This window comes from Carcharodon carcharias, chromosome 3, assembly GCF_017639515.1.
Source record: "Carcharodon carcharias isolate sCarCar2 chromosome 3, sCarCar2.pri, whole genome shotgun sequence".
NCBI lineage: Eukaryota > Metazoa > Chordata > Chondrichthyes > Lamniformes > Lamnidae > Carcharodon > Carcharodon carcharias.
In genome coordinates, this window is record NC_054469.1 from 15,400,623 (window position 1) to 15,417,120 (window position 16,498).

The 16,498-nt window shown below is 44.4% G+C and overlaps 1 protein-coding gene across 3 annotated transcripts in view; it reads left to right on the top strand.

Moving 5' to 3' along the window:
* dlec1 (DLEC1 cilia and flagella associated protein) overlaps positions 1–16,498 on the top strand; it is a 153,890-nt gene that overhangs the window by 126,539 nt on the left and 10,853 nt on the right. For all 3 annotated transcript variants that reach the window (XM_041184760.1, XM_041184761.1, XM_041184762.1), the window contains 6 exons: positions 1,940–2,160; positions 2,948–3,079; positions 4,010–4,132; positions 6,227–6,321; positions 7,287–7,374; positions 12,269–12,463. In XM_041184760.1, the coding sequence (XP_041040694.1) occupies positions 1,940–2,160; positions 2,948–3,079; positions 4,010–4,132; positions 6,227–6,321; positions 7,287–7,374; positions 12,269–12,463 (854 nt within the window). The remainder of the gene's footprint in view (positions 1–1,939; positions 2,161–2,947; positions 3,080–4,009; positions 4,133–6,226; positions 6,322–7,286; positions 7,375–12,268; positions 12,464–16,498) is intronic.

The window sequence follows — 16,498 nt, forward strand, 5'->3', positions numbered from 1 at the left end:
CATAGTCCTGAAGCAGCTTTTTTCAAAGGCACAAATAACATCCTAAGTATCTGTGACAGAGGTATACTTTACTGTACTTCTTGACCTGTCTTCAGCCTTTGATACAGTTGACCACCCCATCCTTCTTCATCACCTCTCCATTGTTGTCCAGCTGGTTGGGACTGCTCTCACTTGGTTCCATTCTTATCTATCTAGTTGTAGCAGATAATCACTTGCAATGGCTTCTCTTCCTACTCCTGCACCATTACCTCAGGGTTAATCTATCCTTGGCCCCTCTCCTATTTCGCATCTACATGCTGTCCCTCAGCAACACCATCCAAAAGCACAGTGTTGGTTTCCACATGCCTGCTGACAACAGGAGGAGGGCAAACACTGAAGTCAGCACGGGTGCTGGAGGAGCGCTTACAGGAAGCTCCCTGAAGGCAGAGAGCTGCCTCAGGGAGCTGAAGAATTCAAATCCAATAAATACAGATCTTAAAATCTGGAAAAGATGCCCACGAAACAGAAACAGTCACCTGAACATATACAATATGAAAATTCTGTACAAACGTTTTGCTTTAATTTCATGACAGAAACCTCATCCTGCTCTTGATTGAGGTTTCCTGAAAAATGCAGCGGCCTCCTGGCCGATTCACCCGCCCACCAACCGTAATGTTGGACGGGCAGCAAAAAAATCCCAGTTAATTGCGCCATTAATGGATTTAATAACCCTCTTAATTGTCGGCGGGCACGCTTGCAAGTTCAGCGCGTGCCCGCTGACCGAAATATCGTGCGAGTGCGTGATGACATTGGGCCACTCACCCGATGTCATTGCGTGCTATTTTACGCTCAAACGAAAATTTCTGCCCCCTATCTATGTAAACTCTTCCAGCCCCACAACATCCTGAGGTTACTGCATTCCTTTAATTCCGTCCCCTTGAGCATCCCCAATCTTAATTTCCGCACCACTGGTGGCCGTGCCTTCAATTGCCTAGGCCCAGTCTCTGGGATACCCTCCCTATGCCTCTCTGCCTCTCTATCTCGCTTTTCTTCTTTAAGACGCTCCTTAATACCTGCTCTTTGTCCCAGCTTTTGGTTTTCTGACCTAATATTTTTTTATATGGTCTGTATCATATTTTGTTTTATACTGCTCCTGTGAAGCACCTTGGTATGTTTTATTACTTTAAATATGCTATATAAATGCAAATTGATTTTGTTACATAGATTCACCATTACCTTTCTACTTTTATATTCATCAACCTCTTGCTATAAAACTCAGTGTTCCATCAATTTGTATGGCCTTAACCCACTTGACTGCTTGTAATGATCTGCAAACTTAGACCACAATCCACCTGCTTTTCCAGATGCAAAGTATGACTATCACTTTTTAAAAAAAAGTAAGATGTAACATACTCACATTTATTGACATTGAATCCCGTCTGCCACATTTTAGCCCATTTCACCATCTTATCAATATTCTCATGCAATTTTGTTCAGTCCTCGGGATTAGTTACTGTGCCTCCTATTTTAAGGCCCTCTCTTTTTAGCCCTACACCCAAATCATCGTGGTGCACAATAAACAGCAGTGGTTCCAGAACAGAACCCTGTGGTTACTGCTGTGGGATATGCATGCAATTAAACGGGTTGAACCAAGTATTCCTTCTTTCTCTCTATTGGTGATGGGGTTGGCAGGGAACATTCTGCTTAGAGGAACATAAACGTGACCCTTCTGAGTCATCATCCAACCTCCCCAGCTCAGGTACACATGTGAGTAATTGGGTGCACAAACCCACACCTGACTACCTACACGGCGAGCGGCCTGGAACTGTGATGAGCCAGTCTCACGTGTGACCTCATCGACTTTATTCGGCAAGAAATTAAATTAAATGCGATGCATTTTCAACCAATGGACCTGAAGTCACTCTAGATTAAAGATGCCTCTTTCAATTAAAAACCCTAGACATTCGATTGGACTGGGAGACATACAACCAAGAGAAGGACGACTTGCAGCTGGTGGATCTGATCGTTTCATATGGGCAGCAGTTCCCGCTGAAGGATGAAAGCGGTATTGAGATCATTGGGACCAGCATCGCTTCCAGCGAGAGCGAACACAGCTTCAACTGGGATGCTGTTTCTAACAGCGTAGGGAGCAGTTCTTTGGCACTCCAGACGGCAGAATGTGTAAGAATATGATTACTCACAACCTGGTGTCCATCCACTGGATCGGTGGGATGTGTTGGAGTGAGTGATTTGATGCTTTATGTTGATTTAATGGGGTATTGGTGCCACTGCCTCACAACATTTGGTTCTTATGTCAGCTGGCAGCAACCTTGGGGTTATCTTGGAAGCTTATGCCACCCATGCTGGAAGACGTGCCAACACTGCCGCGTTCGGTCAGCACACAGCACACATCAGATAGTGCAGAACAATACCATTCCCGAATTCAGACAAGGCAGAACACTAACACTAACAGATTTGTCCCGCTGCTTTGTCCTGTACAACAAAACAAACATTTAAAGGATATCACCAGTGCAAGTTCAACACCACATCACAACCAGCAAGACTGAACACATCCTCACCTGTTCCAGGCAGAATCTTTCCAAATTTTAGCTTTTAGTTTTATCTCCCTTTCTGGCTGATCTTGTGCTGATTGTGTGCATCTTTGGTGTCCTTGTACTCTAACTAAGTTTCAGATTTTACTTTGCATGGCAATTATTGCATGGCTTAGTTTCAGAGCTGGTTTTATCTCAGGTTTGACCTAATCAGCTTTTCCTATTCCTAAATGGGGTTTGATTGAACTTCAATTGTTGGGCTACAGTCGAAGGAATTTCATTTTGAAACCAAGCCCATCTTTACCTGAGCTAGGAGTACTTGATTCAAAAATATGATATAAATGTTACATTTCAGGACTTCTTGCAGCAATTCACAAAATAAATGGTTTCCTTTCTTTAATTGTATTAATTTTTAGGAACTGGAAGAGGAAGAAGAACCAGAAGAGGAAGAAAAAGAGTCGCCAACAAACGCTTTAATTTCTGTGGCCCTACGAGCTCACGAGGGCACTGCGGCAGACTATCCATATTATGTGACCCCAAGACAGGTGGTGAGTGGATACTGGTGCCTGTGGAGCCCATCAAAGAGAGCAGCACACAGTGCACAGGGCAGAGAAGCAGCACCAGTGTCCCGTCAGTATGAGACTCCTTTCCCCCTCCCCTCAGAATTCTCTATCTCAACCATGGAGGCAAATGCTATTGACAATGAGAATGCAGGTGATCTAGGGCAGGAAAGGTAGCTGCTAGAAAAGCAATTGGTTCTGAAAATAAACGAGCAGATCTCCATCAGTAACCAGCCTTGATCACCCATCTTAGGCTGATAGCAGAGGGCTCAAGTTCCAATTTTCTCATTGTTCCTTAAATTTTATACTTGTGCTTTTGGACAGGAAAGTGGCCTCTCCAGAAGGGAGAGATGGATAAAACGGGTAACTGTAATCCAATTAGTTTAGCATCCGTTGTGTCAGTCTTGATTTTAACCTAACTCATCGAATGGGAATGGAGCGGATGCCCATTTTACACCCTGCCTGTAAAATCGGATAGGGTGTAAATCAGGCATCTGACCTGAACTGCCCCATTGCCTCCATCTCCCCAACCATCATCCCCACCCCCATACTCACCAAGCAGGTTTGATTAAAATTAAGACTTTAAACTATAATATAAAATTAGGACCTTTTAGTAATGCATAAGTTAATCAATGACAGCCAAAGTGGAACTGTTGAAGGAAAGTGGGATTGAAATAGGGAACCCAGTAGCCAAAGTGCACATGGATTTCCAGAAGTCATTCATCACTAAAGTGATTCATAAGAGGTTTGTTGGAAAAGTTAGACATATGGTATATGAGGAAATACAGCAACAGAGTAGAAAGTTAGTTGATAGTCAGAATGTTAGTCTGCTTTACTGATTGACTGCAATTGATGGGTTTGCAGGGTGTTCACGATCATGGATGATAATGACTTATTTTTAATTGTCTTGGTTCTCAGGTAGTTCCTGCTGGTGGGTTTGTCACCATCAATGTCTCCTTCACCCCACTTACACTGACTGAAGTGACAACCGATGTTGAGTGCGAGGGCTTTGCCTTGGGATATCTCAGTCTAGATGATCAGGTGATGTACCGTCTTTGTTAAGATACAGAATTTCACGTAAAATGTTCACATGCTGATAATCACAGAGAGAGTAACGGTGCCTGAAATTCTGCTGTGTGGATATTAGTGTTGCAGAATTTATTGTGAAATTTGTTTGCTGCTATTTTTTTGTCCATTTAACACTTCAAAAATAACTCAGTGAGTTAAGTGTTTGTAGGGCAGTTATATTTGGGCAGTGTAACTCCAGAGCTCTGTCTTCCAATAACAAAATCCCAAGACTAGTACAAATGGGAGAAATCTGCAGAAGCTCTGTCAATATTTGAAAAGAGAAAGGTAGCACCTTTCATTTAAAGCTGAATATTCACACAAAAAAAATGCAAAAAAATGAAAAAAAGGAATAAAAACTGAAAAAGCTAGAAAATCTCAGCAGGTCTGGCAGCATCTGTGGAGAGAGAAACCAATTTAACATTTCAAGTCCATATGACTCTTCTGAAGGAGTTAACTCTGATTCCCTCTCCACAGAAGCTGACAGACCTGCTGAGTTTCTCCAGCTTTTTTTTTGTTTTTATTTTAGATTTCCAGCATCCGTAGTATTTTGCTTTTATCACTCATGAAAAGGGTGTCCCTTTTCTTTGCAGGTTTTGGTTTTATTGTCTTGCTTTTCTCTTTCTTTGCTTTACGACAGCAGCTGTTCATTCTTCTGCCATTCACGCCTCCTCTAGATACATCTTTTGTTTCTTTATTTGTCCCATTCCCAATCCCTTTGACCTTGCACCACCAACTGTTTTGTCATTTAATCTCTCCTGTCTTCCATCCTATCACATATCTTCCATCTTGTTCTTTCCCCTGAGCATCCCCTTTTTACTTGCTCAAAACATATATATTTCTAACTTTTCCCAGTCCTGATGAGAGGTCATCGACCTGAAACGTTAACTCTATCTCTGTCTCCACAAATGTCGCCTGACCTGCTGAGTAGTTCCAGCATTTTCTGTTTTTATATAAAATTCAGACTTTAGGCAGTATATTAGATTAGAAAAACATCTCTTCCCTTGGATAATGTAAAGTAGGGGAGGGATTCACAGGCTGATTAAGAGTCTGACAGGCACAATGTTAACAGCCCTTTCATGGCAGAAACCAACTTTACACCAGCCAATCAGTTAAGGTGGCTAGGCCCGGAGGTCACTAAAACCGGACACCGTTGCAATGTGTTGGGGGGTGACATCATCACGTTCATAGATTCCACGTAGTAGGAGAGACAACACGGGTGGGGTGGAGGTGGGAATAAAGTATAAATACAAATCTATTTTTTTGCGACCCCTGTCGGGTCGAGGCTCCTGCAGGTAGGGAAAGGAACAAGCACAAGCCTCTGTCAGTGCTTCACTAAGATAAGTTGACTAAGGGTCAAAATGGGACTGCTGTGGCCAGACTGGCTAAAAGTCGGACTGTCCAGTACAAAATTGGACTCCTGGCTACCCTAGAGTAAGGGTAAGTTGTACACTGGCAGACATGATGACGTTGGAGGTTGTGTGGTTGGGGTGGGGGTAGGATGCTAACCCAGAGCTCAGAGCCAAAGCTCTGCTCCTCACTTGCCAAGGCTGGTTGGAAAAAGGTTCTGGTGCTGTACTTCCTGGTTCAGAGGTACCAATACTACCACTGAGCTAAAGGCTTGCTCCAGGATGTCACATCGGTGGAACGGCCTGCTGGAGAAGAGAGCTGGAACCCTCATCCATGCCTTTGTTATATTCAGATTTGATTATTCCAATGCACACTTGGCCTTGTCCTTCCCTATTTCTCTGACGTCCTTCAACCTTGCAACCTTCGAACTAGCCATGTTCCTCCAATACTGCCCTCACTTTAACAGCTGCACCATTGGCAGCTATGCCTTCAGCAGCCTGTGACATTAGCCTGGAATTTCCAATTCACCACTCTCTTCCTTTAAGACACTCCTTGAAACCTCCCTCTTTGGTCATCTGTCCTAAAATCTGCTTTTGTGACTCAGGGTCACATTTTCTCTGATTAACTTAGTGAAATGTCCCAAGTGTAAAAGCGCTAGATAAAATTGTTATTTTCAATTCGTCAAATAACTTTCCCTTATATCTTGTGTATTTTCCCCAGATGGCATTCGGAGTACCTGGAAAGGTGACTCGAGCCCAAGGATATGATGCAGAGGCTTTACGTTTAGACTTCAAGGCAGTTGTAAAGCCTGCTTTGTGAGTACAAACACCCTGGCTTTTCCCAACTTCCTTCTCCTTTATTACTTTGAGTCTTTCCACACAATGCATCTGTGGGTGAGAGGACAGCGTGCCAATTCTGCTTCTCAGGAGGTGTATGACAACAGCCTAAGGATAAGTTTTGCCTGTCTCCCCTCTCCTCACCCTACTATTTCCACTTTCTCCTCTGAAAGTAATATTTCCTCAGATAGTAGGAGCTCCCTGTATGACCATCCTGAAGTGGCCATTCTTTATGTGCGAGCACTAATGGCAGGGGGTCATCATACCAGAACCCATTTCTCTGCTCACTTGATGTCCACATGCTTGTACTTTCTAATCAAGGTCACTGATTAGTGATCAGGAATGGGATCCTGGCCAATCTTTCCCCTTACCAACGCAGGACACTGAACTTGATTGTGACCTACAACACAATTTTAGACAAAAATAAGTTTTGTAATTACCTCACTGCCTTTCATGTCCTGCTGAGTTCAGTAAAACCAGTCCAGACCTAGAATCTTCATGATCCATATGGCTCAGGTGTCCCCTGGTGTCTTTACCCACTGAGTCCTTTGGGAGAGCAGCTCAACTGACTCAAAAAACAAGATCCTGGAGCCCACAGTCAACAACGCACCAGCTATAGGTTTGAGACCCATTTATTACCTCCTCCCTTCAATGATGCCCCATCTGACACTTAATGATACGCCTCCAATCAGAAACTTGGAGTTTATTACCAGCCCTTTAAGTTCTACAATGTAAAATATACACGAATTACAAGGAACACTAGTGGCATACAGGAGGTAAGGAATACTGAAACTGAATACTGAATACTGAAAGTACAGGGGTACATATGAGGGCCGTTTAGAGTTTGAGGGGAACTCGGAACCCAGGGGCCTCACAGAACATGATTTTACAGGCTGCAGAAAACAATAGGATGGTTCTTGTACTCACAAACTTTCCATGCGCAGGTTAAGAGTGCAGATGGATGATGACGATGAAGACCTTTCGTTTTATGCAGCTGCAAGTGACTTGATCCCAGATGGACTGGAAGGCGGAGTGAGTAATCCAACATTGACTCAGATCTCTGGTTGAGTCTCTCCTTTGTAGAAAAAATTGTACCCTTCCAATCAAAGGCCCTGATTCCATGCTGGGATACAGTTCAGTGAGTGCCTATTGGGGAAGGTCTCTTCTATCTTAGCCAAGTGATTTTTCTTTGACTCATGCCACTTGACTGATTGGCTAAGGCTGATCTTATCCTCACACAATGCTGTCACATGCACTTCCCAGAACAAGAACCTTGGCTGAATTTCTCCCTCCCCAATATACCTCTATTCTGTTAGCCCAGCACAGACCATCCATTCCTTGCTCACCCTTTTGTCACCTCCTCCGTGCTCTGCTGTTAACATATCAGTCCCCATGTTTTACCCTTTATAAACTGCATCCATCGTTGCTAGCCTATCAAGGTTCAAAATCTCCATCCCCAATTACAACTTCCTCCAATGCCTCACCCCTCCATATTTGCTCCAGTCCTATTTTAAAACTTCTTTAGTTGAGGATCCAGCTGTAATCTGAAGCTGGAGCTCTGATATTGGAAGTGTGGGTCCTGATGGTGCAGGAGTGCCTCACTGGGGCTGCTACAATCCACGTTTCTTTTTTAAATGCTCCCGAAGACGGGGCTTTGGATTGGATCTGGATCTTCAACTGGAAGGTAGGTCCAGGAGAGGGAAGTGGCGAGATGGTGAATCAGAGAGGTTCGGCAAGAGGGTGGTTTGGGGAGGGTGTGCGAGGCCACAACTTTGAGGTTGGGGAAGGGAGAGGTCACTCCAAAATTGCGCCAATCAGTTCAAGCAGGAATTTTGTAAAAATTTTCACTTATGGGATGTGGGCGTCGTTGGCTGGGCCAGCATTTATTACCCATCCCTAATTGCCCTTGAGAAAATGGTGGTGAGCTATCTTCTTGAACCGCTGCAGTCCATGTGGCGTAGGTAAACCCACAGTGCTGACGTTAAAACGAATCTCGTGACGCTCAATAAGATTACAGGCCTCATTAACTCAGCAATGTTAAAGCGAAACGAGGCAACATTAAATGACGACTAACTGTATCCCTGCATCTTTTTTTCTCCTTCAAGCATTTATCTTGTTATGATCCCAGCTGAGGTTAACCCTAGACAAGCCTGGTCCCAGAGAGGAACCCAGCTTGATAGATCCTAACTCTTATTCGTTTGTTTAGATATGCGGAGAATAGCTTCTGAACAGAGTCACAGGAGTCAGCTGATAAACTTTTAACAAAAGAATAAAACATTTGTTCAACAAGAAAAGATGAACTAATTACAATATTTCTTCACCCATACCCTATACCTTTACACATATATACAGATTTGTAAGGATAACACAAGTTACAAAAGCTATCTTATACTTCAATGTTCACAGTAAATACACAGTCCATGTAAACCAGTAGGCACCTTGTGGTCAGACACATCACACTCTGAAACTAAGTGACAGATGCCACCTCAACCAGATGCTATGGATTTCTCTGCAACTCCGCCCCCCCCCCCCCCCCCCCCCCCCCCCCCACCCCCCCACCGACCCGCCACAGACACTTGTCACACCAAGAGCCAACCAGTCTCACTGCACTCCGTCTTTCACACGTGGGTTTCCAATCTCCACTCTCCAAGACCTCACATTGGAATCTTCTCCCAAACCAATGCTTTCTTTCAGATGCCTTCCGCAAGGGTTCACCTCCAGGGTTTCAAACTCTCCTTCTGATGTTCCTCTTCCCAGGGTCGCCACATGCATTCAAGCTGTCTTCCAAGTACTCTCTCCTATTAACTCAACTGTCAACAGTACCACTGCTTCACCTTCCCATAGCAAAGTGTTACAGACCTTCACTTGTCTCTTTGGACCTTCTTGCCTCTTGCAAGCTGTTCTCACTTTAAATGTGCTTTCTGTAGCTTTTGTCTCTTTAAATCTGAAGCTTGGAGCCTTTCTCTCTGCTCCTCACTCTTCACTTAACAGGATCTTTTCCATGTTCCTGTCCTTCCTTTGATAGAAGGTCTGCTTGAGACTTACCCGTGTTTCTGTCTCACCCCTTTGGCCTTGGGACCTTTTGATTCTTTTGGGAAATCTGCAGTTCCCTCTCCTGGTGTCCAGTCTCTCTGGGGTCTTAGCTTCAAACTGAACTTAAAACTGCTGTTTCTTTAGTTTTTCTGTGTGTGTTTGTGGGAGGAACCTACCTCTCTTGACAACTGTTGCTAGGCAACAGCCAGTTTTCTGCTGTTGTGTTTGGTTAACTCCTCTTTAGGAGTCATAAAACTCATTAGAAATGCAGGCACCTTTTTAAAGTGAAACTAAAACTCAATTTGACCTTTTCATAACACACAGATGCAGAAATACAAATCAAACTTAAACTTTAAAGCTAAAACTCATTCCCAACACCTCCAAATGCCAATATAATTTACTTAAACTATCTCTATTTCTCAACAATCTGAATCCCTTATGAAATCTGCTATTGAATCTGCTTCCACCACTCTGTCAGTGCATTGTAAATCCTAATCAAATTTTAACCTAACTCATCCGACTTATTCTCTTTCAATTCCGAAGAGTCATATTCGACTTGAAATGTTGACTCTGTTTCTCTCACTGCTGTTGCTGCAAGACCTGCTGAGTATTTCCAGAACTTCCTATTTTTATTATGTAGTCCCACAAGCATTTACATGAATATATGAATTAGGAGCAGGTTAAGGCCAGTTGGGCCCTCGAGCCTGCTCCGCCATTCAATAAGATCATGACTGACTTGATTATGGCCTCAACTCCACATTCCACCTACCCTCAATAAACTTTGACTCCCTTGTTGGTCAAGAATCTATCTACCTCTGCCTTAAAAATATTTATTGATTCTGCCTCCACTGCTGTCTGGGGAAGAGAGTTCTGAAGGTTCACAACCCTCTGAGAGAAAAAATGTCTTCTCATCTCTGTCTCAAATAGGAGACCGCTCACTTTGATGTGTCCTCTAGTTCTTGTTTCTCCCACAAGGGGAAACATCATCTCAGCGTCCACCCTGTCAAGTCCCCTCAGGAGCTTATATGTTTCAATTAGATCACCTCTCATTCTTTTAAACTCCAGTGGATACAGGCCCAACCAGTCCAACCTTTGCTTGTATGATAACCTCCCCTGTCTCAGGTATCAGTAGAGCGAACCTTCTCTGAACTGCTTCTAACTCATTTATATGCCTTCTTAAATAAGGAGACAAAAACAGTACGCAGTTCAAGATGTGATCTCACCAATTCACTGTACAACTGTAGCAAACCATCCCTACTTTTATATTCTATTCTCCTTGCAATAAACAACAACAGTCCATTTACATTCCTAATCATTTGCTGTAACTGCATATTAACAATTTTTTAAATACATTCTCAGGATGTGGGTGTTGCTGGCTAGGCCAGCATTTATGGCCTATCCCTGATTGCCCTTGAGAAGGTGGTGGGGAGCTGCTTTCTTGAATCACTGCAATCCATGTGGTGTAGGAACATTCATAGTGCTGTTAGGGAGGGAGATACAGGATTTTGACCTGTAACAGTGAAGGAACAGTGATATATTTCTAGGGCAGGATGGTGAATGGCTTGGAGGGGAACTTCCAGGTAGTGGTGTTCCCATGTGTCCACTGCCCTTGTCCTTCTAGATGGCAGTGGCCATGGGTTTGGAAGGTGCTGTCCAAAGAGGCTTCTGCAGTGCATCTTGTAGATAGTACACACTGCTGCCACTATACATTGGTGGTGGATGGTGTGAATGTTTGTGGATGGGATACCGATCTAGCGATCTGCTTTGTCCTGGATGGTGTCAAAGTTCAAGTGTTGTTGGAGCTGCACTCATCCAGGCAAGTGGAGAGTTTTCTATCACACTCCTGACTTGTGCCTTGCAGATGATGGACAGCTTTGAGGAGTAAGGAGGTGAGATTCTTGCTACAGGATTCCTAGCCTCTGACTTGCTCTTGTAGTCACAGTATTTATATAACTAGTCCAGTTTAGCTTCTGGTGAATGCTATGCCCCCAGGATGTTGATAGGGGGGGGCTTCAGCGATGGTCATGCTATTGAATGTCAAGGGGCAATGGTTAGGTTCTCTCTTGTTGGAGATGGTAATTGCCTGGCATTTGCGTGGCGCAAATGTTACTTGTCCAGGTCTTGCTGCATTTGGACATGGACTGTTTCAGTATCTAAGGAGTCTCGATTGGTGCTGAATCTTGTGTAGTCACCAGCGAATGTCTCCACTTCTGACCTTATGATGGAAAGAAGGTCATTGATGAAACAGCTGAAGATGGTTGGGCCGAGGACACTACCTCGAGGAACTCCTGCAGTGATGTCCTGGAGCTGAGATGACTGACCTCCAACAACGTCAACCACCTTCTTTTGTGCAAGGTATGACTCCAACCGGTGGAGAGTTTTATTTCTGATTCCCATTGACTTCACTTTTGCTAGGGCTCCTTGATGCCACACTCTGTCAAATGCTGCCTTGATGTCAAGGGCAGTCACTCTCACCTCACCTCAGGAGTTCAGCTCTTTTGTCCATGTTTGAACCAAGGCTGTAATGAGGTTCAGGAGTTGAGTGGCGCTGGCAGAATCCAAACTGAGCGTCAGTGAGCAGGTTATTGTGAAGCAAGTGCTGTTGATGACCCTTTTATTACTTTACTGACGATTGAGAGTAGACTGATGGGGCGGTAATTGGTCGGGTTGGATTTGTCCTGCTTTTTGTGTACAGGGCATATCTGGGCAATTTTCCACATAGCTGGGTAGATGGCAGTGTTGTAGCTGTACTGGAACAGCTTGGCTAGGGGTGTGGCAAGTTCTGGAGCACAAGTCTTTAATACTATTGCTGGAATGTTGTCAGGGCCCATTGCCTTTGTATCAGGTGCCTTCAGTCGCTTCTTGACCATATCCCATCCTTATCTCCATCCAGATCCAAAGAGAAATGTTGACGACATGTGGCTTGAGGCTGATGAACCCCACTGAGACCCCTCTCTACTTTCAGTTTTTGCTGCATAGACCATTCTGTATTTTGAACGTGGACCCCAAAGACAGCCTTAAATCTTCAAACAGTGACCGGGAGGAGAATACGAAGATGTTGGTACTACACCCACAACAGCACATGCATGTAAGTGTCGGGGGGATATGGAGGAGTGGGAGTTAAGTACACCCTTCACTTCAGACTAGGCTCTGGAGTGTGATATGGTTAGGATTTTCTCCCCCCACCTTTGCCTCTGCCTTAAGGCCATATCAGAATCCTAATTGAAGTGTTTTCTTCCACTCTGCCACCAAAGCTTTGCTCGAAGTGCAGCTGCAGAAACCCTGGACGGGATTTTCTGGCCCTGCCTGCTGTGGGGACCGTCCGGTCCAGCCGAAAGTCAATGGGCTTTTGGCTGGACTGCCGAATCTCCTGCAGCAGATTCTGCCACTTCGGGGCTGGAAAATCCCGGCCCCTGTTTATGTGTACAAGGGAGTTTCTGTCAAAGGAATTGGAGTAATTTCCAGCAACGGTTACTAAATGTAGAGAGAACTGCATACCAAAATCTGTGCTCTTATATGTACTAAGTGTATGGATTCGTACAGCCATGGTAAACACTTACCTCTCGTTACAGCATTTAATATGCTGCCTCCGGCCTCCTTTGAAAACATAATGCCATAAAGCTGATATTTATTTAGAACCATAGAAAAGTTACAGCACAGAAGGAGGCCATTCGGCCCACCTTGTCCATGCCAGCCCGAGGACACCCAGGTGCCCTTTCTAATCCCACCTTCCTGCACCCGGCCCATAACCCTGCAGCTTACAACACTTAAGGTGCAGATCCAGGTACTTTTTAAAAGAGTTTAGAGTTTCTGCCTCTACCACCAACTTGGGCAGTGAATTCCAGACACCCACTACCCTCTGGTAAAAAAAGTTCTTCCTCATGTCCCCCCTACACCTTCTGCCACTTATCTTGAATCTATGTCCCCTGGTTCTAGAATTCTCCATCAAGGGAAACAATTTTATCTTGTCCACTCTATCTGTTCCCCTCATCATTTTGTACACCTTTAGTTGAATCATGCATAGAACTAGTGAGGCACCACAAGATACTGTGATTGCCATAAGTTGCATTTATACAGCATCTTCCCCTTTTTCAAAGCGCTTTACAGCCGAAGAATTGCTTCTATTGTGGAATCATTGTTGTTTTATAGACAAACAAAGTAGCCAATTTACACACAGCAAGGTCCCACAAACTGCAATGCAATAAGTAACTATTGTAGTTAATCTCTTTTTGGGGTTTTGAAGTAATTAACGTGTGCCACGATCATCATCATATGTGATCTGCCCAATCCTTCGCTAATAGCCCTTTTCATATCTCTCTGTCCTGTGCCAGTCTTTCAGATAACTTCCTTCAATTTTTAAACTACTCAGCATTGATATTCCCTTCCTTCCTCTTCCTCCTTCAAATCTTCCCTACATAATGACTCTTACTAGTCCGTTTGCTAAATACTGTAGTTTGCAGTGCATAAGTCAGCCAAGCATATAACTAACCCAATCATTTCACCTCCAAAGATCATGCTTTTGCGCATAGTCGACCACATAGTATAAGTTGACCACACCCCCCCCCACCCTTTTCTGCCACAAATTGCTATGCTCGCAGAAGTAATCCCAGAAGTGCATGTTTTATTTATTTTATATTATAAATCGGTGCATGGGATCAAACAGGTGATATGTGTTGCGAAGATGTGCGGGAGTTTAAGACCCACTTACACACAGCAGACCGCACATGGCATGGCAAGTGATGAACAGAATGAGTCCACCAGAAAAAAGGATGAAGTACAAAGCTGCTTTCAAGCTATAAGTCATAACATTTGCTAACTCGTCAAATAGCTGTGCTGCAACAATGGAGTTCGATGTTCGTGAAAAACTGAGAAGAAGGAATCTGCCTTGAAGAAGATGCCCAAGATCAAATGTGCCATCAGAATAGGGATCAGCCACTGACCCGATCTCGAGAAGCATATATTGGAGTGGGTCCTTGAGAATCACCGGAATAGTTACATCGGCACCAGAAAAGCAATGCGTATATCCACACTTAGCTGGGCCAAATCAAACCCAGAGACCAGCAAAGATCTCAGACCAACAGCTAGTCTAGTGTTGCAACAGAAGACCAAGATTGATCAGAAACTATCAAAAGTCCTTGATGCCAAAATTACTGGTTTCCAGTGATTCGCCATCAGACAGTGGCAAAACCACAAAGTACACTGTGAGGGAGTCTATATTTTAAAACATAATTGGTATGTTTTTGAGGCAGGCCTTACCCCAAAACATAAGCTGAACTGAAAAAGGAAGCAGGGATCCTAAACTTCAAAATTAAATTCAATTTCAAAAGTCTCTAAGGAAATCAGGAGCAAGCTGACTTTGGGAAATCAAAACTAAACCTTGTTGAAAGATATAAAAGGACACAGATCAGCCCAGGCTATGCAGTAGCAGTTGTTGAGTCCACTGGAGTAGAACAGACAAGCTGAAGAAGAGAGATCCAGAAGCTGAGAATAAACAAAGAGAATGAGTTGCTGCAGTTGTTTCTGTTACTTGAAGATAACAGGTGGTGGATCTGCACCATCCAGATTGAGTTCAGGAGGTTCTGCAGACGGGTACCATTTGTGCTGAAGACTGTTCCTGTGGAATTCGGGTTGGTTGTGCGCTGCTGTTGGCTGGGCATCAGACTAGCTCCTAGAAGGAGGAGCTGAAATTCCTCGTGAGGAAGACAGAGTTTGAAAGACTTTGCGACTGAGTGTGATCACTACAATCTGATTGGACTGCTGAGCTAATTCGTAAGATGTGTATTAGTTGCATCTACCATTTAACGTGCAATTTATCGTTTACATTCAACCATAATTTGCCTGTAATTCAGGTTTAACTTATGTTAATTCTGATGTTAGAGCATACAATAGATAGTATTTAGTGTTTGCTTTGTTGACTTTTGTATGGTAAAAATTCTTTTCTTTGAAACCGTGGAATCTTGTGAAGAGCATCCACTGCCAGTGGCAGTGAAAGTTACCGCTGCACTCAACTTCAACCGCAGTGGCTCCTTCCAGGGCTCCACTGGGGACCTGTGCGGGATTTCACAAGCCTCCGCCCACAAATACATCCAGGAGGTCACAGATGCCATTTTTGCCAAGGCACACAATTTTGTCAGCTTCAACAGAGATCAGGTGAGCCAAGCCACAAAAGCACTGGGTTTTGCTGAGATTTATGGATTCCCACAGGTGCAGGGTGCCATCGACTGCGCTCACGTAGCCCTTCAATCTCCCTGGCAAAAAGCAGTCTAGTACGTCAACCACAACTTCCATTCCCTCAGTGTTAAGCTGGTCTGCAGGTTTGCGCAAGATACCCCAGAAGCATCCACGACTCCTACGTCCTCAGGAGGTCACAAATCCCTGACATCTTCCAGGACCACGCAGGATGCAGGATTGGCTCCTTGGGGACAAGGGCTACCCATTAAGGACGTGGCTGATGACAGCTGTGCGGCGGCCTCAGACTCCGGCTCAGAGAAGGTATAACGAGGCTCATGCCACAACCTGGACTTTGGGATCCTGAAAATGTGATTGCAATGCCTGGACAGATCTGACAGAGCATTCTAGTGCACTCCCCAGAGGGTCTGACACATCATCATGCTGCACGCTACACAACTTGGCGATGCAAAGGTGGGGGGAAGACCTGGTTGATGAGCAGATGGAAGTGCTGCACACCTCCTTCGATGAGGAGAAAGTTGAAGGAGACGAGGGTGATGAGGTCCTGGAAGCCAAGGAGCCAGAAGAAGAGGCCATTGCACTGGCCAGACAAGGTGGGTGTGCTTGTAAGGCCCTCATTGACAGAAAGTTCCAGGAGAAGGATGACGAGATGCATTGAGGACGCTCCTGAACAAGTCCCCTCCATCATGGGCTTGAAGATAGCATGAAGATGATCATTGCTACTCCTCTAATTTCAGCCATGAATTTCCAGACAACAGTGCATCGTTGAACAGCTTGCTCAATCGCCCTGATACTTTGAAGGATGGGGATGTGTTAAGGGCATGTGTTAATCCTGAGATGATGTGCTACCTGAAGCAGGTCTTTCCGGCCTCAGCTGTCAGAAACTGCTGCATCCTCGCACATTCATTCAACATCCCAGTTGCAGCACCACCCT